Source organism: Diabrotica virgifera, chromosome 4 (genome assembly GCF_917563875.1).
Source record: "Diabrotica virgifera virgifera chromosome 4, PGI_DIABVI_V3a".
NCBI lineage: Eukaryota > Metazoa > Arthropoda > Insecta > Coleoptera > Chrysomelidae > Diabrotica > Diabrotica virgifera.
Genome location: NC_065446.1, coordinates 1408570 through 1429780, shown reverse-complemented (window position 1 = coordinate 1429780; position 21211 = coordinate 1408570). Strand labels below are relative to the sequence as shown.

Here is a 21211-nt window from a genome sequence, read left to right as displayed (position 1 = left end):
TATGAAGTGTCATCACCGCAACTGTCAAATAAATGTTACCAATTTATTCTAAAATGTCGCCTTCGTTCGATTACAGTTACAGTGTGGTCCGAACAAATGTGCTTGATAAAAACGCTTTATAATCAATCCATTTATACAAATTAAATGAAACATATATTATTGTGTATTTCTTTAGGTTAACATTAATAGAAATCTTCAAATATTATTTCTACGCGTATATAACAAAATATGTCTAGTGGCTGTAATTCCAGTGTAGTCTGCAAAGTGATTCTTAAAAAAGAACACACCTACCGCCTAAATATTTCGTGTTGGTATCATGAGAAGTCACAGGCTATAACGCGGATGACGTTCAACGGTTAGTAAATTAGACGAAGTATATATATTTAAATAAACGCAGCCAGTCTGCCAACGGCCAACCCTAGTGTCAACAATAACTGTCAATGTCAAATATGTCGACTGACAATTGACAATTCTGACATTTTGTTGTTTAGGAAGTAGCTGAGCTTGCGTAATTTATTGTTTGACATGCTATTCTAGGGATATTGTAAATATAGAGAAAAATTAGGAATAATTCTAAATAGTAAATATATGTAAGTAAACTAGTATAAATTAAATCGAATTGGACTGGAGACGTGAAAGAATATAATTAATTTCTGTGTATCTAAAATTGGGTTAGGTGTCAATGTAGCATCTGCTTGTAAACATTAAAGAATCTTATATTTTTTAGTTATCTTAGACATGGCGGATCAGCAGCAATTTTTTCTAAAATGGAACGATTTTCAAAGTAATATGGTGTCGTCTTTTCGACACCTTAGAGATGAAAAAAGTTTTACAGACGTGACGTTAGCTTGTGAGGGACAAACGTGTAAAGCTCACAAAATGGTACTGTCCGCCTGTAGTCCTTATTTTAAAAGTCTATTAGAGGTAAGTTTCAATACATAATATATTGTACAGTTGTTGCTCTATATATTTTATCTTTCGGAGATATTTTTATTGATAACAACAGTTCAATTACTTTACTCAAGAAAAACTGTATTGAGTTTAAAAGGAAATTAGAACTCTTATCAGATTTTTTTGTATTCTATAAAGAGGTTGCCAAATGAATACATAAAGAATTCAATGTTTTCATCTTACTCTACGAAGGTCATGACTTACCACCAGAGTGAACAAAACCACATAAATATTAACAACATATAAGTACAAAAGAGGAGATAGAAATAATTGTTCAAACTATTGGGGGCTTAGCGTCATAAACCCACTCTCAAGACTATGGAAAAATAATAAAAAATAAAATTGAAAAAGAAATGACAGATGTAGAAGAACAAATTGGCTTTCATGCAGGCAGATCTTGTATGGACAGCATATTTTCTCTAAATTAGCTTATTGAGAAAAGATTAACCCACAACCTTTCCACCCATACAGTCTTTATAGATCAGACAAAGGCATATGATAGTGTACCACCTTTAATACTCTGGATAGTGATGGAAAAACAAAGAATAAGCAAAAAAATATACAAGCAGTACAAAAGCTTTATAAAAATATGAGGGTAAACATTAAAACTGGAAAAAAATTAAGGAGAAAAATTCCTATTAGTAAGGGTCTAAAGCAAGGCTGCTACATAGCACCTCTACTCTTTAAAATATATTTAAATGAAATGCTCTCAGTGTGGAGAAGAAAGCGATGCAACAGGGGCATTCCAATCGATGGCGATAGGTTGTACACAATACATTTCGCTGACAACCAAGCCATTCTAGCTGAAGACGAGAGTGATTGGACTATATGCTCAGAAAACTGGAAGAGGAGTACACTAAGTGAGACCTTACAATAATTAATATACAATAAACCGACTACCTACTTGGTTGTAGAAGAAACACCAGAAAGCCTACAAACTGAAATTTTTACTTACTTACTTACTTAAACTGTCCTCTGGTACCTTACAGGGAGGTACTGTGGTTCTCAGGATACAGCCAGTTTCATAATTATTGAGTACAAATTGAAATCAGAACTATAATAATAGCATTCCGAACACTTTAAACCATAATGGCCAAACCAGTTCCGATGGTCCTACCATAGCCAAGATGTTTGCTCAGTACTTTGCTGCAGTGTATAGTGAGGACGAATGTCCTATTCCAAATAGTGCAAGGGCTAACACTAGTTTCAACATTACTGGTTGTGACTTATCTATTTCAGAGGTATATACCAAATTATCCCAGCTAAACATACATAAGGGTCCAGGGCCTGATGGAATCCCACCCAAGTTACTGAAATACTGTAGTTTTAATCTTGCTCGTCCCTTATTCTTTATTTTTCAAAAATCATTACAAACGAGTGAATTCCCTCCCGTTTGGAAAGTTAGTTTTTCAGAGCTACAGACCTATTAGTATCCTTAATACTATACCTAAACTGTTCGAGAGATTAATATGTGACAAAATTAAGCCTAATATACAAAATGTAATCATTGAACAACAGTATGGTTTTGTTATGGAGAGATCAACTGAAATGAACTTGTTAAATTATACCTCCTTCTTAAATGAAGCATTGGAAAGCAAACAACAGGTAGATGCGATTTATACAGATTTTTCCAAGGCATTCGATAGGGTCAACCATATGTTATTGTTACATAAGATCGAACAGTTAGGTTTCTCTGATCCTCTGCTTAGTTGGATTCGAAATTATCTATTAGATAGAAGGCAGTAGTTCGTATTAAGAATTATTTCTCTAATGAAATTATAGTTAAATCGGGGGTACCTCAAGGCTCCCACTTAGGACCTATCCTTTTTAATTTATTTATAAATGACATAAATAAAAGTTTCAATTTTGCTCAATTTCTTCTATTTGCTGATGACCTTAAATTATTTCACATAATTACCTCTGATTTGGATCACTACAATTTGCAATCAGATCTTAATGGTCTTATGGAATGGTGCTCACTTAATGGTATGGACTTAAATGCAAACAAATGCCATGCTATAACTTTTACTCGACTAAGAAACTTTGAGAATAATTCTTACTATATACGGGACACTAGGTTACAATTAGTTGACTCAGTTATAGATCTGGTTGTTATTCTTGACACTAATTTGAATTTCAACCTACACATTAATAGTATGGTTTCTAAGTTAAAGATGCTTGGCTTTGTTAAAAGATGTAGCTATGACTTTACTACTGGTCGTTCTTTAAAACTTTTTTATTGTTCTTTGGTTAGACCACATTTAGATTATGCATCATGTGTTTGGTCACCTCAATATAATCGTCACATTAATAAAATCGAACAAGTTCAGCGTAAATTCTTACGTTATTATGCTTATAAGATGCATCTCACTGGTCAAAGTTATGAGTCTTTACTGCAAATTATTCGACTTGACTCATTACAGAGTCGTCGTCAACATAAAGATCTTTGCTTCTTATATAACTTAATTCATGGTCATAAATTCTGTATCTCACTCTTAAATAAAATTGGTCTACGTGTACCTTCAAGAACCACCCGTTCTGTGACCACCTTCCACGAAGTGATTAACCGTACAAACTATGGTTCAAGTTCCTATATCTGTAAAACTATTAAATTAGCAAACACATTCTCTCCGCATATTGATTTCTTTATGAACGACTTTACTGCGTTTTCCACACAATTACATTTATATTTAACTTAATATTCTAATTTCAAGACTGATTTGTTAATTACTGTTATTGTCTTTGTTCTAAGATAAGTTTATTTGTCAATTTCAAAATGTTTTAGATATTTAGAGCAAGTAATTTTATTTTTTTATTATTGTTTGTTATGTATTTACCAATTTTGTACCTACTAGATCTTATTTTGAATTATTTTTCTAATTTGTGACATTTTAATTGTATCATGTACTAATGGACTTCGGTCCGTCAATAAATAATAAATAAATAAATAACCCCAACAGAAACCTTCAAATACTTGAAAATCCAAATAACTTCAAAAGCAGGGAGTAAGGATGAAATACATTCCAGGATTGGCTAAGTAAGGTCCGCCACCAGACAGCTACACAGTCTATCGTGGAATAATAAAATAACAAAAGAATATATAAAACAATAATAGAAAGTATCAGGTTATAAGGCGCCAAACTCTGGGAAATAAACCAAAGAAACAAATCAAAAATTGAGACCATGGAAACGAACTATTGGAGACGATGTTGCCAGCTCACTAGACTTGACAGGATGAGAAACGAAGATATTAGGGGAGAAATGGAAATTGATCTAGATATAATAGACACAATCGAAGCCAAAAGACTCAACTGGTATGGACACCTTTAGAGAATGCCTAAAAATAGATGGCTTAGAAAAATGGACTCCATCCACTAGAAGAAGACGAGGTAGACCAAGACGATCCTGGAGAGATATCGAAGATACAATGACTGCCACAGATCTAAAAACCAAAGATTGCTTCAACAGAAAACTCTGAAAATTAGGATGCGAGAAGCTGCATCAGCTGTAGAAGACTCTCTTATTATATTATAAATAAAAGTTTTCTCATAGCTCCTGTATCATTCAACCATGGTTTTCTGGCTGTTTCTTTGATGTAAGCCATTTTTCTCTTACAACACTTCTGTTTGTTTCCTATGTGCCCTGTAAAGAAAGAGAACATGATGATGGAACAAGAAGTAAGCAGAATTGTAATAAGCCTCCATATACAGACAGCAGATTCAAATATATTGAAAAGTACTATAGTTCATTCATTTAGCAAATTCCCAACTATAAACAAATTCACATATGTGAATTAAATTGATATAGAATATCTTTATGTTCTATGCTGGCTTTACAGTGCTTTAGTAAAGTTGTCGCCTACCATTAGTAAAACTTTATGTAAGAACTTCATGTAGAACCCCTGTCAACTATAAAAAAATGGAGTCATCTGCAAGAATTTTTCTTATGGTCTCATCGTAGCAAATCTCAATATATTTTTTCTAAAGGTACTTTCATCAGGAATGTTAAATTTACAATATTTCTGCAAAATATAAATATAAAGTGACATTGTTCACTTTTAAAAGTGGAATTCCTGAAGGTAACAAATTAAGGAAGAAACTGTAGACCCCTGATTATCTGCGTGCGGATTATCCGGGCTGTGGATTATCTGTGCTATGATTTTGTATTACTCAAATTGCATTTTTGAGGATTTATCAAAATAACTTCACCATAAGTCACTCGATGGAAACTATAGGCCGAGAGGGAGACTCATAATGAAAGATTTAGTTTTTTTGTTATCTTTTTATGGTGGGTACATAATTTATGGTAGGTACATTGTATGTATATACTTACATATGAATTATATATAAGAAATAAATGTTCGGATTATCTGTGTTTTTCAATTATCCGGGTTACATCCGGTCCCATGTAGCACGGACAATCAGGGTTCTATGTAGCAGATTACGTAATAAAATTACAACTACATTATAAACACACTTTAAAAATTTGCCTCAATACACACGTTTTGTAACTTCAAATTGTACAGTTGTTTATAAAATTCCCTAGGGTTTCCTCTTCTTCTTCTTCTTCTTCTTCTAATGCTACTACAACCCTTTGTTAGTCTTGGCCTGATTAACAATGTTCTTCCATTCTGCCCTGTCAGATACTTTCCTTCGCCACTGCCTGATGTTCATGGTTTTAAGATCTCCCTCTACATCGTCTATCCATCCTTGATACTTCCATCTCTGGATTACTTTTACAGCTCGATTATCTGGCATTCTTTCTAAGTGATCAAGCCAGTTTAGTCTTTGTGCTAGCCTATGGTCTCCTATTCAATGGATTTCAATGATTCATATTTTATTTAAAAGCTTGAATGCTGTTTTAATTGTAAAAAATTTTTGAAGTATCTATTTACTTAAAACTTTTTTTATTGGCTCTGCATAATTTTCTAAATTAATAACTATTTTGAAAAACTTAATTTCAAAGTTTTTACTAATTTTGCAATAATACTAATTGTTTTTTCAGTTTGGAATCAATTCTATCTGAAGGTACGATTCCGACAACGACTGCAGACGGCAACTGCAGGCGGCAGTTAGAGTTGTCACCATGACGACGTCATTACTTTGCACTATTAATTTGTATATTTATTAGCAACTGGTGTCCGGCAGAACGTCGGTTGCTAATAAATATACAAATTAATAGTGCAAAGTAATGACGTTGTCATGGCGACAATTCTAACTTCGGTCTGCAGTCATTGTCGGAATTGTACCTTATATAAAATTTAATTGCAAAACTTTTTTGTTGTCATAAACTTTTTGTAAAATGCATAGCTGCTGAGATATAGCAACAAAAAGGAGAATAAAAATTGAATTTTCACAAATTGTTTAACACGTTCAGTGTCCATGACGCACAAGTACCTTTTAGTAGGTTTTATCACAGGTACAGATGACGCATAAGTGGTGTCAGTAGTACTGTGTTACTAAATGAATGATTTACGCATGTGGTACCAGCCAAGTGGCGTTTGTTTAAGATTGAAAAAATTGAAACTCATTGAAAAAATCCTATCACGCCAGATTTAAAAAGACAGGTTGTAGTGATGATTATGACGATTTCTGTACTCTGAGAGCATTGTGTAAGCAGAGAAGTAGAGATTGTTATGCGGAGTTTGTTGAAAGTACTGAGGAATTACTTAATGAAAATATAAAACCGTTTTCGAGGTTGGTTAATTCTATGCGGAGTAATTTTGATATTCCTGGTTGTATGAAGTTGAATGATTCTGTCTGTGGTGAGCCTCAGTTAATTATTGTTGATGCTTTTGCCACCTTCTTCAGCACTGCCTATAATACTTTCACATCTTACACTGATGACTGGGTTGATCCATCTGATAGCAATCGCTGCCTTATTCACTCTTTTACTGTTAAAATAACTAAAATTTTGGACTGCTTGGATAATCTTGATACTAGTAAAGGCCCTGGCCCTGATATGATGGCCCTGATTTTGTTTTGTCCTGTAATTTAATTAGTGTTTAGTTTTTAAATTTTAGTAATAGGTTTTTTTTTACTGAAGTACTGTCAACTTTTAATGTAATTTTAGACAATTTTAATTATTGCTGACCTGTAAAAGTACATTTGTACATTATTACCAATAAATACTCTACTGATATCGAACTTGTTTTTAAAGAATTGTTCATTTTCTTTGTGAAGACCATTATGGCTTATTTTTAACAGATCCCTGGCAGAGGGCCATTTTCCATCACAGTTTAAGAAAGCCTATGTGGAACCCATTCACAAATCTGACGATAAGTCATTTGTTTGTAATTATCGTTCAATAACAATTCTTTCTGCCATTCCTAAAATTTTTGAATCCCTGGTAACTGATTTCTTGACCGATAATTTGAAAAATCAACTACATACTGCTCAACATGGTTTTCTGCCTGGCCGTTCTATTTCGACCAACCTTCTTCTTTACACGGATCATATTGTAAATGCTTTCGTGGACAGTTTACAGGTGGATTCCATTTATAATGATCTGTCCAAAGCATTCGATAAGGTAGATCATTGCCTTTTATTGCATACATTGGAATGTTTTGGTGTGAGTGGTAAACTTCTTTGCTGGTTGAAAACTTACTTGCGGGACAGGTCTTTATGTGTCAAATTGAATGGTTTCACTTCTAATGAGTATTTTCCACTCTCAGGAGTACCTCAGGGGTCCTACTTGGGACCTTTATTGTTTGTAGTTTTTATTAATGATGCTATTAAATCATTGACTGACTGCGAAGTGTTGGCATATGCCGATGGCATAAAGTTGTTTTGTTCTGTTCGGGATTACTCTGATTGTGCTAGGCTACAGAAATCTCTCGACTTATTTGCGAATTGGTGTGATAATAACAGATTAGTCATTAATCGTGACAAGTGTCAGTTTATCCAGTTCCATCGATCAGTGGAAATGGTAGATTTTGATTGCAATTTGGATGGTTTTTTGATTGAGAGAGTCACTAGCGTCAAGGATCTTGGTGTCATTTTTCAGAGAGACTTATCCTTTAATTTGCACATTGATTTTATTTGTAATAAGGCTCTTAGCTAGCGTTTATTAAGAGGCATACAATGGATTTTCATAACATTTCTTCGCTGAGAATTTTATACTGTTCTCTGATCCGATCTCAACTTGAAAATTCCACTATAATCTGGTCTCCCTTTGTCCAATCCTCTGTTCAAAACTTGGAGAGAGTGCAAAGACGGTTCTTTATGCACTGTGCCTTTAAATTACACAGACCTTATTCATATTACTTAGAACTTGATCCTCTGTCTACTAGACGAGTTAATTTCAATCTCATCTTCATTTTTAAATTGGTTAACGGAATTATACATTCACCTGAACTGCTTCAATTGGTTTGTTTCCACATTCCTTCCCGTGTCCTTCGTGAGAATACACTATTTCATATTCCTTTTCGTCGAACTAATTATTCTGTGAATATAGGTCTGGTCAGACTTCTTGCTCATGCTAATCGGTTGCCTCATGAGACAGATTTTTTTAACTTGTCCTTAAGTGCCTTTAAACAATCTCTGAAGCGTTAAATTTAATTGTAATTCTATATACATATTTATTTTATGATTTTGTATTTTATTTAGTATTTGTTTGTAATTTTTATAAATGTTGCTTAATTGTATATTTTTTGTCAATGGGCTTGCCCCGTTTATTAACAATAAATAAATAAAGTGTCTGCATAGTGAAATTATGATTGATAATAATATGTCGAAGTGATTAAAGAGCAGAAAATATGATCATATACAATTTACCTGAATGAGGATGTTTTAGAACAGATATTGCCTGGTCTAAGCATGAGAACAAAAATTAACATTTAGTGATTCTACACTAGTTAGAGTTTTCAATGCCAAATTTACCATATTACTTTAGTTCTGATGTGACTTTATATTAAGTAATGTTTTTGCTAATTTTAGGAAAATCCTTCAAAACACCCTATAATTATTCTCAAAGATGTCGCCTACAGCCACTTGCAAGCTATTTTAGAATTTATGTATGCAGGAGAAGTGAACGTAAGTCAAGAACAGTTGCCTGCTTTCTTAAAAACAGCTGACAGGCTTAAAGTTAAAGGATTGGCAGAAGCTCCACAGGCAATTAATAGGGAATAGTTTATAAACTACCTTAGTACTTAGTAGAGAACAGTTTTTCACAAAAATCGTGATTTTTAGATATCTATCAAATTTTATAATTTCTTTAACATACCTATTTAAAATTATATATTTTAATAGAATTAGGTTTTAGATATATATTATTTGTTTAATCGTGGGAGATGTATCTTTTTTTTATAATGTTTTTGATCAAAAAAATAAAATGTAGATTGGTTGAAGTACTATTAGACAGTAATTACATTTTTACAGTCTATTTCAAAGATCTCATGCTAAAATTATTGAATATGAATTAGTTCCATTTGGAGATGGAAATAAGAATTTTGTAACCCGGGTACAATAGTGCCTCTGAAATTTGGTATACACAAAAGATAACAAATCTAACAGAACTTCACTGATCTCAATTTTTTAAATATTTGCAGAGAATGGTCAGTATAACTTTGTTGAGGGCATTTATTAGTCTAAGTTTTCGAAGGTACTATCTTTTGCTCATAATAATCATAACTGCTTGATAATGGAACTGAATATAATGCCAGTTAGTCTATTGTTGCATTTATGTAGTTATCCTGAATATTTGCAAATGATAATAATGCAAGAAAGTAAACAAACTTCCTCATTTTTCAGGTTTGTTTCATTTCTTAGAACATTTTTTGTTTGTAGTAATAGTTGATATCTAACAACAATTTGAATTTGTGAAACACTGTTTACCATAGTGTTAAAGCTACAATGCATATTATAGTCCAAAATTCATTGTACAGGTTACTCATTTTCTATAGTTAATTTGAACAGTCAACATGTACTTTTCAATGCCTCTCGTACTAGTAAAAAAAAATTTTAAACATGTGTTTATTGTGATCTGTACACTGAATCTGTACTCAACGCAATGTTGTTCTGACACTGTGGATGTTATTTTGAGACTAAGCAGAGTTTGACTCCTAGTTTGCGGAAAATTTTGGATTTTTTAGGAGTTAAATTTATGTTTTGCATTCATAAATACTTACGGTTTTCTTTTTTGTGTCTATAATGTAATTTCAATTTGTAATTAGGTAAACATATTATGGAAGTACACGAGTGCATATATTATTTTATTGTTTAAGTAACTTTAGGAAATGAGACTTTATATTATCGGGTGGTGGAAATAACAAGATATATATTTTTGGGTTTAGGTCACATTTTTATTCTTCTTCTAAAGGTGCCTATCTTCTGGAGATGTTGGCGACCACATTGATCCATCTTATTCTATTTACGGCAGCTCGGAATAGATCAGTTGACGTTAGACCAGTCCACTTCCTTAGATTGGCCAGCCAGGATATACGTCTACATCCAGGGCCTCTCTTGCCCTCAATCATGCCTTGCAGAAGTAAGCCAATTTTCTGTTCTTTACGGTGTTAATTATTTCTTTGCCTTTTCTTAGCCTCTGGAGAGTAATTATGTTACTCGTGTGGTGTATATATGAGACCCTCAACATGCGTCGGTAGCACCACATTAGCACTAAAGATGTAACATCTAAGAATTTTTATTACTCTGGGCTAATTAGCAAAATACAAGGAAAAGTTATTTACCAGCAATTTTATTGCTGGAATCGAATCTTATGATTATATATAACTAATATTTGGGAATGCCGAAAAAGACTTTTTAAAAAAACTTTATTAGAGCTAAAACAACTAGTTACAATAAAAGCAGAATCTAGACTGAACTAAGAATACAATTTAATAAAACATTATGAAAAATGCAATATAACAGTTCACACGATTTCACCTAGCGTCAGCACTCATGAGTTCAAAGTCAAAGTACCATGTCATCAGTTCTAGGCTGGAAATCCATAGGCGTCCCTCTATTACTTATATTAATAATAATATAGGTATGCAGAGTCCACAGATAGTGTGCTACTTTTTTTATAAACAAAATGGCGCCCGAAAATCGTGTTATTTTCAATTTTTGCTCTATAACTCAAAACATTTTACCTTTACACCAAATATACCCAAATAAAAATTCACCGTAATTAAATTCTGCATAGAGATGTGTTTTTCCCTATTTACTTCGACGAAAATTTTCCCCGGAAAATGCGGGTTTTTCCAAAAAATCTTTAATTTTAAACTAAAATTTTAGATAAGTAATTGTTTATCAATAATTAAGTAACTTGGTAATATAAAAGCTCTTTTCGTATAGATTATAATTCCACAAGCCGATGGAAATTGAATGAACAGTTTAAGACATAACATAGTTATGATACATAAGAATAACTATGATTTTTGTATAAAAAAACACTGTACCTATCTAATGTACTTTACAGAATTGAAATTGGACTATTTAAGCGGCCTCAGGAATATTTCAAAATTATAAACAATTTTTTGGGTTATAAACAAATAAAATATCTTAGGAAATATTAAATTAAATCAAGAAAACGGTACTGGAAAAAAAGCGGCAGGGCGCTTCTTTTAAAAGAAAAAACGTTTAAATGTGATAAGTGGTTCTTGAGATACAACCGGTCAAAGTTGACCGGCATTTACGGCAAAGATATAAACAATAGGATCATAATTTTCTAACCATCACCTTTTTTTTCGGCCCTCTTTCTCCACACCAATTTTCTTATCTTTAAAATACTCATAACATATATTATTATAATAAAAACTATCGATATTACGAGTGAAAATTGCCAAAAATAGCAAAATTCAAATCAAAAATTAAGTTGGAGAAAATGTAATCTTCAAGTTCAAAATCGGTATACGTTAAAAAAATGCATTTTCTCGGCTTTCCATATAGCAATTTTCTTCATTCTTTTTGTGTTCCCAAGTAACTCGAGTAGAGCTATCTAACTAACGCATTATTAAATGTCAAACTTGCTTTTGTTTTGTTATAATAAATTTATTTACTGATTATAACAAACATTTTTAATTTGTTTAAATAAAGATTGTTTAAATAATTATACAGCTTTCAAATGAGAATATTTGCGTTTTTAACGTTAAAGGGTACACTTGTAGTAAGTTTATCTAAAAAATGTCTACAACTGGAAAAAATATGTAGTTTTCTTTTCTTATAAATAAATTAATCTATTATAACAAAACAAAATGCTGCGTTAGTTAGATGGCTCTACTCGAGTTACTTGGAAACAAAAAAAAAAGAATAAAGAAAATTGCTTTATGGGAAGCCGAGAAAATGCATTTTGTTAGCGTACACCGATTTTGATCTTTGAGATTACATTTTCTCCAACCTAATTTTTGATTGGAATTTTGATATTTTTTGGCAATTTTCACTCGTAATATCGATAGTTTTTATTATAATAATATATGTTATGAGTATTTTAAAGATAAGAAAATTGGTGTGGAGAAAGGACCGAAATAAAAAGGTGATGGTTCGAAAATTATGATCATATAATATATGATCATAATTTTTGCAAAGATATATTAAATCTTTGCCGTAAATGCCGGTCAACTTTGACCGGTTGTATCTCAGGAACCACTCATCACAATTAAACGTTTTTTCTTTTATAAGAAGCGTCCTGCCATTAACAATTCAATTGTTGCTAAACTGTTCGTTCAATTTTTATCGGCTTGTGGAATTATAATCTATACGAAAACAGCTTTCATATTACCAAGTTATTTAATTATTGATAAACAATTACTTATCTGAAATTTTAGTTGAAAATTAAACATTTTGTTGAAAAAACCCGCATTTTCCGGGGAAAATTTTCGTCGAAGTAAATCGGGAAAAACCCGTCTCTATGCAATATTTAATTACGGTGAATTTTTATTTGGGTGTTTTTGGTGTAAAGTTAAAATCTTTGGAGTTATAGAGCAAAAATTGAAAAACACGATTTTTGCTTGCCTCTTTGTTTATAAAAAAAGTAGCACACTATCTGGGGACTTTGCATACCTATATTATTAATAGATACAATCATAAGATTCGATTCCAGCAATAAACTTGATGGTAAATAACTTTTCCTTGTATTTTGCTAATTAGTCCAGAGTAATATAGGGCATGCCGCTCTTTCGTGATCTGTTTAATTTTCTCTATGCTCTGGGCCTAGATTCCGTGCACTGTAGATATCTACATGTCGCTTTCTATCGATATTTGAATATCAAAATATATGAATTTTTAGCTTTAATTGAATTATTTTCTAGTTTTGCTCTAGTTTATCAATTAGAGTATAACCTAGCAAAACTAGAAAATAATTCAATTAAAGCTAAAAATTCAAATATCGATAGAAACCGACATGTTGATATCTACAGTGCACGGAATCTAGGCCCTGAAACGACTCAGTGTATTGAGGATTCTGCAAAACCCGTTGCTTTATATAGATTTGAGAGTGGCGTTGGTTTCATGCACCCCATTACTATCCTGCACGTCTCATTTAGCGTAGTATAAACTTGTTTGGTGTGGCAGATGTGCCCCAAACGGGGCACGCTTATTCAGCAGTTGAAAAACACAATGCCTGTGCCGTTGTTCTTAAGACGCCAGGAGATGCACCCCATTTTCTTCCCGTTAACTTCCTGAGTATGCTGTTCCTAGGTGTTACTTTCCCTCTCGTTTTTATGCAATGTTGTCTGTAAGTGAGGGACCGGTCCAACCAGACCGGTGAGTTACTCCCAAGATATATAGCTTTTTCTGTGTGTTCTAACGTATTACAATTCCAAGAAATTTGGAGTTTTCGCTTGGCTTGCTTTAATAAGATAGTACGAATAGCACGAGATAAGTCGCCAAATGGACGAAGAAGTATTGGCAGACCAAGAAAAAGATGGTGCGATCATTTAAACAATTTAGGAGGCTCATATTGAAGAAGAAACAGGCTTTAAAGCCTACATACAACAAGGAAGAAGAAGACTTGTATTTTATAAATCCTTTTCGTGCTATTTCTATTCTTACCTTTATCTCCTCATCTTCTCATCTTGATCTAATTGTGACTGGAGAGAACTAAGAAACACAATACTGTTAAGTCTTCAGGCACTATTTGTACGATAACTTGTACATAGGTGAGATTGTGAATACAATCTTAGGATTGGACTGTATGAGGATTGCTAGTTTACTGGTTCAAGTGGGAGTATAAACGTTTTATACAGACAATATTGATATGTAGATAAGAGTCTTACCAAGTTGTGAAGCCTTGTTGAACACTAGAGCCGGTCACACACACGAGTTGACTGTTCTCGTTCCATGTGCCTCGCGTTTTTACTGCTGGGTAATCGTGTATGGCGTCACTCCCGAATTAACTGTTCGTGCCCGACTTTTGATTGCTCGTTTCAGCCCAAAAGAAAGGCTGTACCCTCAAGAGATGAGCGGTACCGACTTGATCCGTCGAAATATCGTAAAGAAAAAGAAAGAGGTTGCACTCTCGTGGCGAGTGGTACGTGTTGACCGTTTTGCCGGCGTAGGAGAAGAGAGAAATTCTCAATCGCAAATTGTCCAAATATTGTCTATCTGTAAGGGTGAGGAGAGAGGGTAAGAAATAGGAGGGATGAAATAGTACTAGTGAACAGGGCTGGCTTGCGTGCTATTTAAAGTTAAGGGTTTTAATAAGAGACTACACACAGTAAAAAATACAATAATATTTTTGACATGTGAAAATTTAACACTATTTTTGGAGCTAAAGTCGCCCAAAAAAAACTTAGCTAAGGTGACCTGATCATTAAAAATGTATAATCTTGTTTTGCTGAGTACCGATTTGCTTATATAAATCTCCGACTGTAAAAGATATATATTTCTATTTAGGAGAGACTCATTATTGGTATAATTTTTGTAAATGATTATTTTTTCGATTCATGTCTAAAAACTAGCGATCTTGCAATTACTTTAGAGCTCCCGACAAAGTGGTTGAGATTTTATTTAGAATTTAGAGTTCGTCGCTAGCTTTTAGTCTACAACTCGTTTTATAATGTTTGTAGATGTATCTATAAGGAATTAATTTTCAATTATAGGAAAGATGACATTTTATATTTTTATAAACGTCGCAGATATTTTTCTGGTTGATTTTTGTTTTCATTTCTGTAATTTATTTTTTTTGGTATTACCGTATTGTTACCACCTTATATATTTATTGATCGAAAATTAGAAAAATAATACTCAAAAATTCTGTCCGTTTTAATATATCTTTAGTTTTATTAAGCTTTTTCACTTTTGGATGTTGTTTCGGAATAAAAAAATATATAAAAAATAAAAAATCAATGGGAAAATCCCAATAGTTGGCTGTATACCATAGTTTAAAAAACCAATACAGAAGTAAAAACTTCGAGATGTATTCTGGTATAAAATCGTTTATTTAAAACTATAAAATGTCATCGATTGCAGAACGTTTTCGTTCTAAACAGAACATCTTCAGTGCATCCTGCCAAGTATTTTGAAACTTGCACACTGTAAATAGTGTTATCATCATATATGGTTTACATAATGTAATATGTTAAAATGTTATGACTACAAGTCGATGTTAATGGATAAAGTGGAACACATGCTAAAAGGGTGCCATGGTTCCCTGCTCGAAGATACTAGGTACTTGCCAATTCAATGGGCACAGACCAGGTTGGTCTGTGCCCATTGAATTGGCAAGTACCTAGTATCTTCGAGCAGGGAGCCAATTCAATGGGCACAGACCAGGTTGGTCTGTGCCCATTGAATTGGCAAGTACCTAGTATCTTCGAGCAGGGAACCATGGCACCCTTTTAGCATGTGTTCCACTTTATCCATTAACATCGACTTGTAGTCATAACATTTTAACATATTACATTATGTAAACCATATATGATGATGTTAACACTATTTACAGTGTGCTAGTTTCAAAATACTTGGCAGGATGCACTGAAGATGTTCTGTTTAGAACGAAAACGTTCTGCAATCGATGACATTTTATAGTTTTAAATAAACGATTTTATACCAGAATACATCTCGAAGTTTTTACTTCTGTATTGGTTTTTTAAAAAAATATATAATTTCTTTTATCAGTAATTATTCCTATACCAACTAAACATTATATAGAAAGGCATTCAACCGGTAAATTGATCAAATGTCTGCCTCATCATCTGATTACATGAGACCAGCATCTAGGGAAAAGGGAGATGAGCTAGCTACACTCCTCCACGAAAATAACGCACCATCTTAAAATTGGAACATTTTTGATGTCTGGATGGAATTTTCTAAACCTGCTGTCCGATTTGAGTGATTTTTTTTTAATATGTTATAGCCTTATTCTTTAACAATATCGCTGTTGTGATGTTTTCTAGCATTTATAAAATATTGAAATTAAAACTCAATTGTAGCCTTACGCTTTCTTAACATTTTGTTTTTTGATTCATTTCCTTATGCTCGATAATAAAAGAGATAATTATGTACTTTTATATTACAAATAAGGTTTGCTATATACTATATCCTATATACTCCAGGGAAATAAGGTTTTTGTCGGGACACTTGAGCAGCCAGGTTGCAAATGGGTTTTTTGGGTACTATATACCTAATACATTATACATACAAAAATGCCCGTCACAGTTTGGACGAGAAATTTAGTTATTAACAAATAAGGGTCAAAAAAATGATAGTTTCTTCGTTTAAATCGCTATAGGTAAAAATAGGATAATTAAATATCTTATTTATAGTATATTCTTCTTTTAGTAGATGAGCCAATGTTTAAAACGGCAGTTTTTTAATTTTGGTCCGATCATTTGTTGCTTCGAAAATTGCAAAATAAAACTAAAATTTCGAAAATAAAAAATTTGCTATAACTTTCGCGAAAGTGACCTTACGACTTTTATATTTCACAAAAAGTTGAGTAAAAGAGTCCATATACTGCACAAAAAATTATAAGACGATTCGTCAATTAGTTTAAATTTTATTCAATTTGTTTATCCCAAAGAGTTTTTCTTGTAATGATATTGTTCAGAAAATAATAATTATATAGAAATTCTGTGAAAACCACATGAAAGAACAATAGTCTTGTTTTCAAATTATTGAAGAAAATCATTAAAAAGTAATTTTTGTCACTACGAAAACATTTTACTAAAGTAGAGTCATTTTTGGCTTGAAAACAATTTGAATAGCTTTGTTAATATTGACTGTAGAGTAAATTTACCTTGGAATTTCAAAAGCTGGTATTTTTACACAAATTTTCAAAAAAAACTTTTCGCCTATGTTAATTACGGTCAAAGTTAGCCACTTTTATTATTTAATTCACAGTTACTTCAATATACATAAAATTCTCCTGTAACAGTGTTAGTTACCATACTACTCCGAAACGGCTTGGCCGATTTTTATGAAGTTTTACAAGTGTATCCTATGGGACTGAGAATAGGTTTTAATCTATTTTTCATATCCATAAGTTATAAGGGGGTTGCCCCCCTGAATTTTTTTTTATTTTATTGCATCCCTGACATACAACCCTTAATTTACACTTTTCCATCACCAACCCCAATTTGTTAATACTTAATACCCATCTATAAAATTCTCCTGTCACAGTGTTAGTTGTCACTCCTCCGAGACCGCTTGACCGATTTTTATGAAATTATATACATATGTATATTCGGTAGGTCTTAGAATCGGTCGTAATCTATTTTTCATATCCCTGAGTGATAAGGGGAACTCCCCCTAACATTTTGATTAAAAAATAACATAAAAAAATTATGATCAAAATCCATCAACAAGCTCTGGAGATATTAATCACAGCATATGTTTGAAGAATCAGTTTCATTTTTTTGAGTGCACGGATTTTAATAATTCATTTCCACCGACCACAAATCGATTTCGTTAGAACGTTATTTTTAAAGATTTATTAACAACTATGTTGAAGTTTAAAGTTTACTTAAACTTTTTACACATAAACTATACACCTTCAACTTCGAAATGGCGCTAGTTGGGTTGCTTAATTGTTACAAACAAAGTAGCTGTCAATTAAATAAAAAAGTGGCTAACTTTGACTAATTAACCTAGGCAAAAAGTGTTTTTTTGAAAATTCGTATAAAAATACCAGCTTTTCAAATCCCAAAGTAGTTTTAATCTAGTCAATATTAACAAAGTTATTCAAATTGTTTATGAACTACAAATGACCCTACTTTAGTAAAATGTTTTCGGAATGATAAAAATGACTTTTTAATGATTTTTTTTAAATACTTTGAAATCATGATTTTTCTTCTTTCATGTGGTTTTCACAGAATTGCTATTACATTACTATATTCTGAACAATATTATTGCGAAAAAAAAGTTCATTGGGATAAACAGATTGAATAAAATTTAAACTAATTGACGAATTGTCTTAAAATTTTTTGTGCATTATATGGACTGTTTGTCTCAACTTTTCGTGCAATATGAAAGTCTTAAGGTCATTTTCACAAAAGTTATAGCAATTTTTTTATTTTCGAAATTTTAGTCTTATTTTGCAATTTCTGAAGCAACAAATGATCGAACCGAAATTCAAAAACTGCCATTTTAAACCTTCGCTCATCTACTACGAGAATAACAGTATAAATAAGATACTTAATTGCCCTATTTTTACCCGTAGCGATTTAAACGAAAAAACTGCCATTTTTGACACTTATTTGTTAATAACTAAATTTCTCGTCCGAACTGTGACGGGCATTTTTGTATGTATTAGGTATATAGTAACCAAAAAACCCATTTGCAACCTGGCTGCTCAAGTGTCCCGAACATGGTATATTTTTGCCTTATTTCCCTGGAGGAATAGTCAATTCGCTAATCTGAGACGCAACTGTCTAGTGATGTTAGTAATTTTTTTGGGAAGTTAGGTTGCTAGACGTGACTGGAAATTACTACACAACCTAACATACCTTCTCATAGCCAATATTATTGATAGTAAACAGACATAAGTAACATAAACCTTACGCCAGTCAATAATTATTTATTGTACAAAATAAAAGTATTTTGAAGAAATAAATTCCACAAAATTTTATGAGTTTAGGATACACTCCCACTATTTCCAATAATTCTTCTTTTTTTAATGAAAGATTAAGTTGATTTGAGCAGTTAATAGTGTGAGGTAGTAATTTTTGTGTTGTATGTTTCGTACTCTGAATCTGTCAAAATGAATCTCGGCTGAGCGAATTTAGTTTATTTGGTCTGATCAATATCATTCCAACTCTCGAGAGCTACTGTTTCTACCTGTTGTAAAGTTCTAGGAGGTGGCAAACGCTGTCATAGTATTCTGCCAATTATGTTCCATCAGGTTAAGATCTGGATTATACGGTGGTAAAATTAAAAATCCGAAGATTTACCTGTTGTAAATATTCGGTTACAGTTCGTGCAGCGTGAGGTCTTGCATTATCGTGCATTAGCGAAAAATTGTTACCAACATAAGGAGCCGATAGCATGGTAGCTAAGTCCTTCGCTACGTATGGTCACTGCTTGAACACACTCATCGCGGGTCAAATTCCTTGTGGCTCGTTCCATTTCCACCAAACAACAAAAAATTACGGACCTAATTGGAACTTTAAATAAAAAACCTACTAATTTTCACAACAAACCAGACACTTTTTGACTGTTAACAATTTGACATTTATTAAAGTGTTAAGTCATAGCCTACTTTAGGCTTGTTTATTAAACTAATCCGAAAATGAGGATATATTGATGAACAACTTGGCTATGTATCTAGGTGTTAAAGTACCTAACTTTTTAATTATGCAACATGTAATAAATGTTAATAAAACCTGAGACTATAGTTGGGTTTTAATTTCAGTGTTTTATAAATGCCAGAATATTCTGCAGGGTGTTGCGAACTTTAAAATAAACCACAGTTTGATTGGTACACGCGGTATACAATGACAGTTTGTCTGTCTAGCAACAATATTGTTACAGCGATATTGTTAAAGAATAAGGCAATAACATTTAAAAAAAAATCACTTAAATTGGACAACAGGTTTAGGACATCAAAAATTAACAATTTTTAAGGTGGTACGTTAATTTCTTGGAGAAGTATACTTTCATTTGAGGAAGAAGCTGACCTTCTGAATTCGCGTTTAAAATCAAGGCAATAATTAATGTCTATCAGTTGTTTTAAATGTACAACTTTTAATATTGCAACACAAATACTGAATTTTTGAATATTACGCTTTAATTACTGACTGGGGCTTAAAATACATATAATTATACATAATAGAAGATGTTTTTAGATTTTTTATAAAATGTGCATAAATTACACTCATGAAATTAAAGTTAAGTAAAAATTAATTGCGTCTTTTTTTATTTACCACTATTCCTAGATTTGTCTGTAACAATTATGTGATTGTTACAGACAAATTAGTTATTTGAACTATTTTATAGGTTGCTCAACGATTAACTTTCTTGTTTTCTTCACTTGCCGTATCATAATAATTGAGGGGATTAGATGCTAAGGGGTAAGGTCGACGAGTCAGACATGCTCGCTAAGAGCGGTTCCAGACTCGTCGGCTGGAGAAAGAGGGGGTGGGTTTAGTCGGTAGGCCGTCAAGATGAAGTAGGACGGACCGAATCCGACACACCTTGGACCACCTTCCCAGACGGTCTTGCGAAGATTCCCACCTCCCAAAAAAAAAAGATGCTCATGGTACAATAAGTGACAAAATATTGTAAATTGAGTTAAGTGCACAAAATAATATACTAGATAGTACTAAAAATTTAGTGGCAAAGAGATACAGGTAAATTAAACTACTGGTGGCGACATATCGCAGGTTCTAATTTGGCTACTTATGAAATATTTAAAAAGAGTTTGCGGCAAACAGGTATAACTACACTTGTATCCCTTTGGCTATATGGTATTGAATATTAAAAAGTGACAAAGAGAAATAAGTGCAAAATTTGAAGCAAACAAGGCGATTGTTTTTTCAAAATTTCAAATATTTTGAATGGAAATAAATATTAACTTTACAAAAGCTTTTACAATTAGATAAATAAAATGTATAAAATTAATTCAAAATAAGTCCATAAGTGATTCAATCGCATTAGAATTTACTATGTAAATTTAAATTTGACTTCGTTTTTCTCAGTTAATACCCCAGGCTGTGGGTGAAAAATAGGTCGATTTCAGGATATAATTCAGGAATTTTTGAAACCTATCAGGTGTTGTAAAGGACGAAGCCAGGAATAACTTCTACTAAAATGTAACCAAAAATATTGTGCGCTTTTTTTTTAATTGCGATTTTCATTTGTTAAATTTGCAATTTTTATTGATT

General features: G+C 32.4%; 1 protein-coding gene across 1 annotated transcript; it reads left to right on the top strand.

Moving 5' to 3' along the window:
• The first annotated feature begins 443 nt into the window (after positions 1-443).
• On the top strand, positions 444-20231 carry LOC114324394 (longitudinals lacking protein-like). The gene is made up of 3 exons (XM_028272221.2): positions 444-590; positions 728-924; positions 8889-20231. Exons 2-3 carry the CDS (start codon positions 739-741, stop codon positions 9078-9080), a joined length of 378 nt encoding a protein of 125 aa, XP_028128022.1. The 5' UTR covers positions 444-590; positions 728-738; the 3' UTR covers positions 9081-20231.
• The last annotated feature ends 980 nt before the right edge of the window (positions 20232-21211 follow it).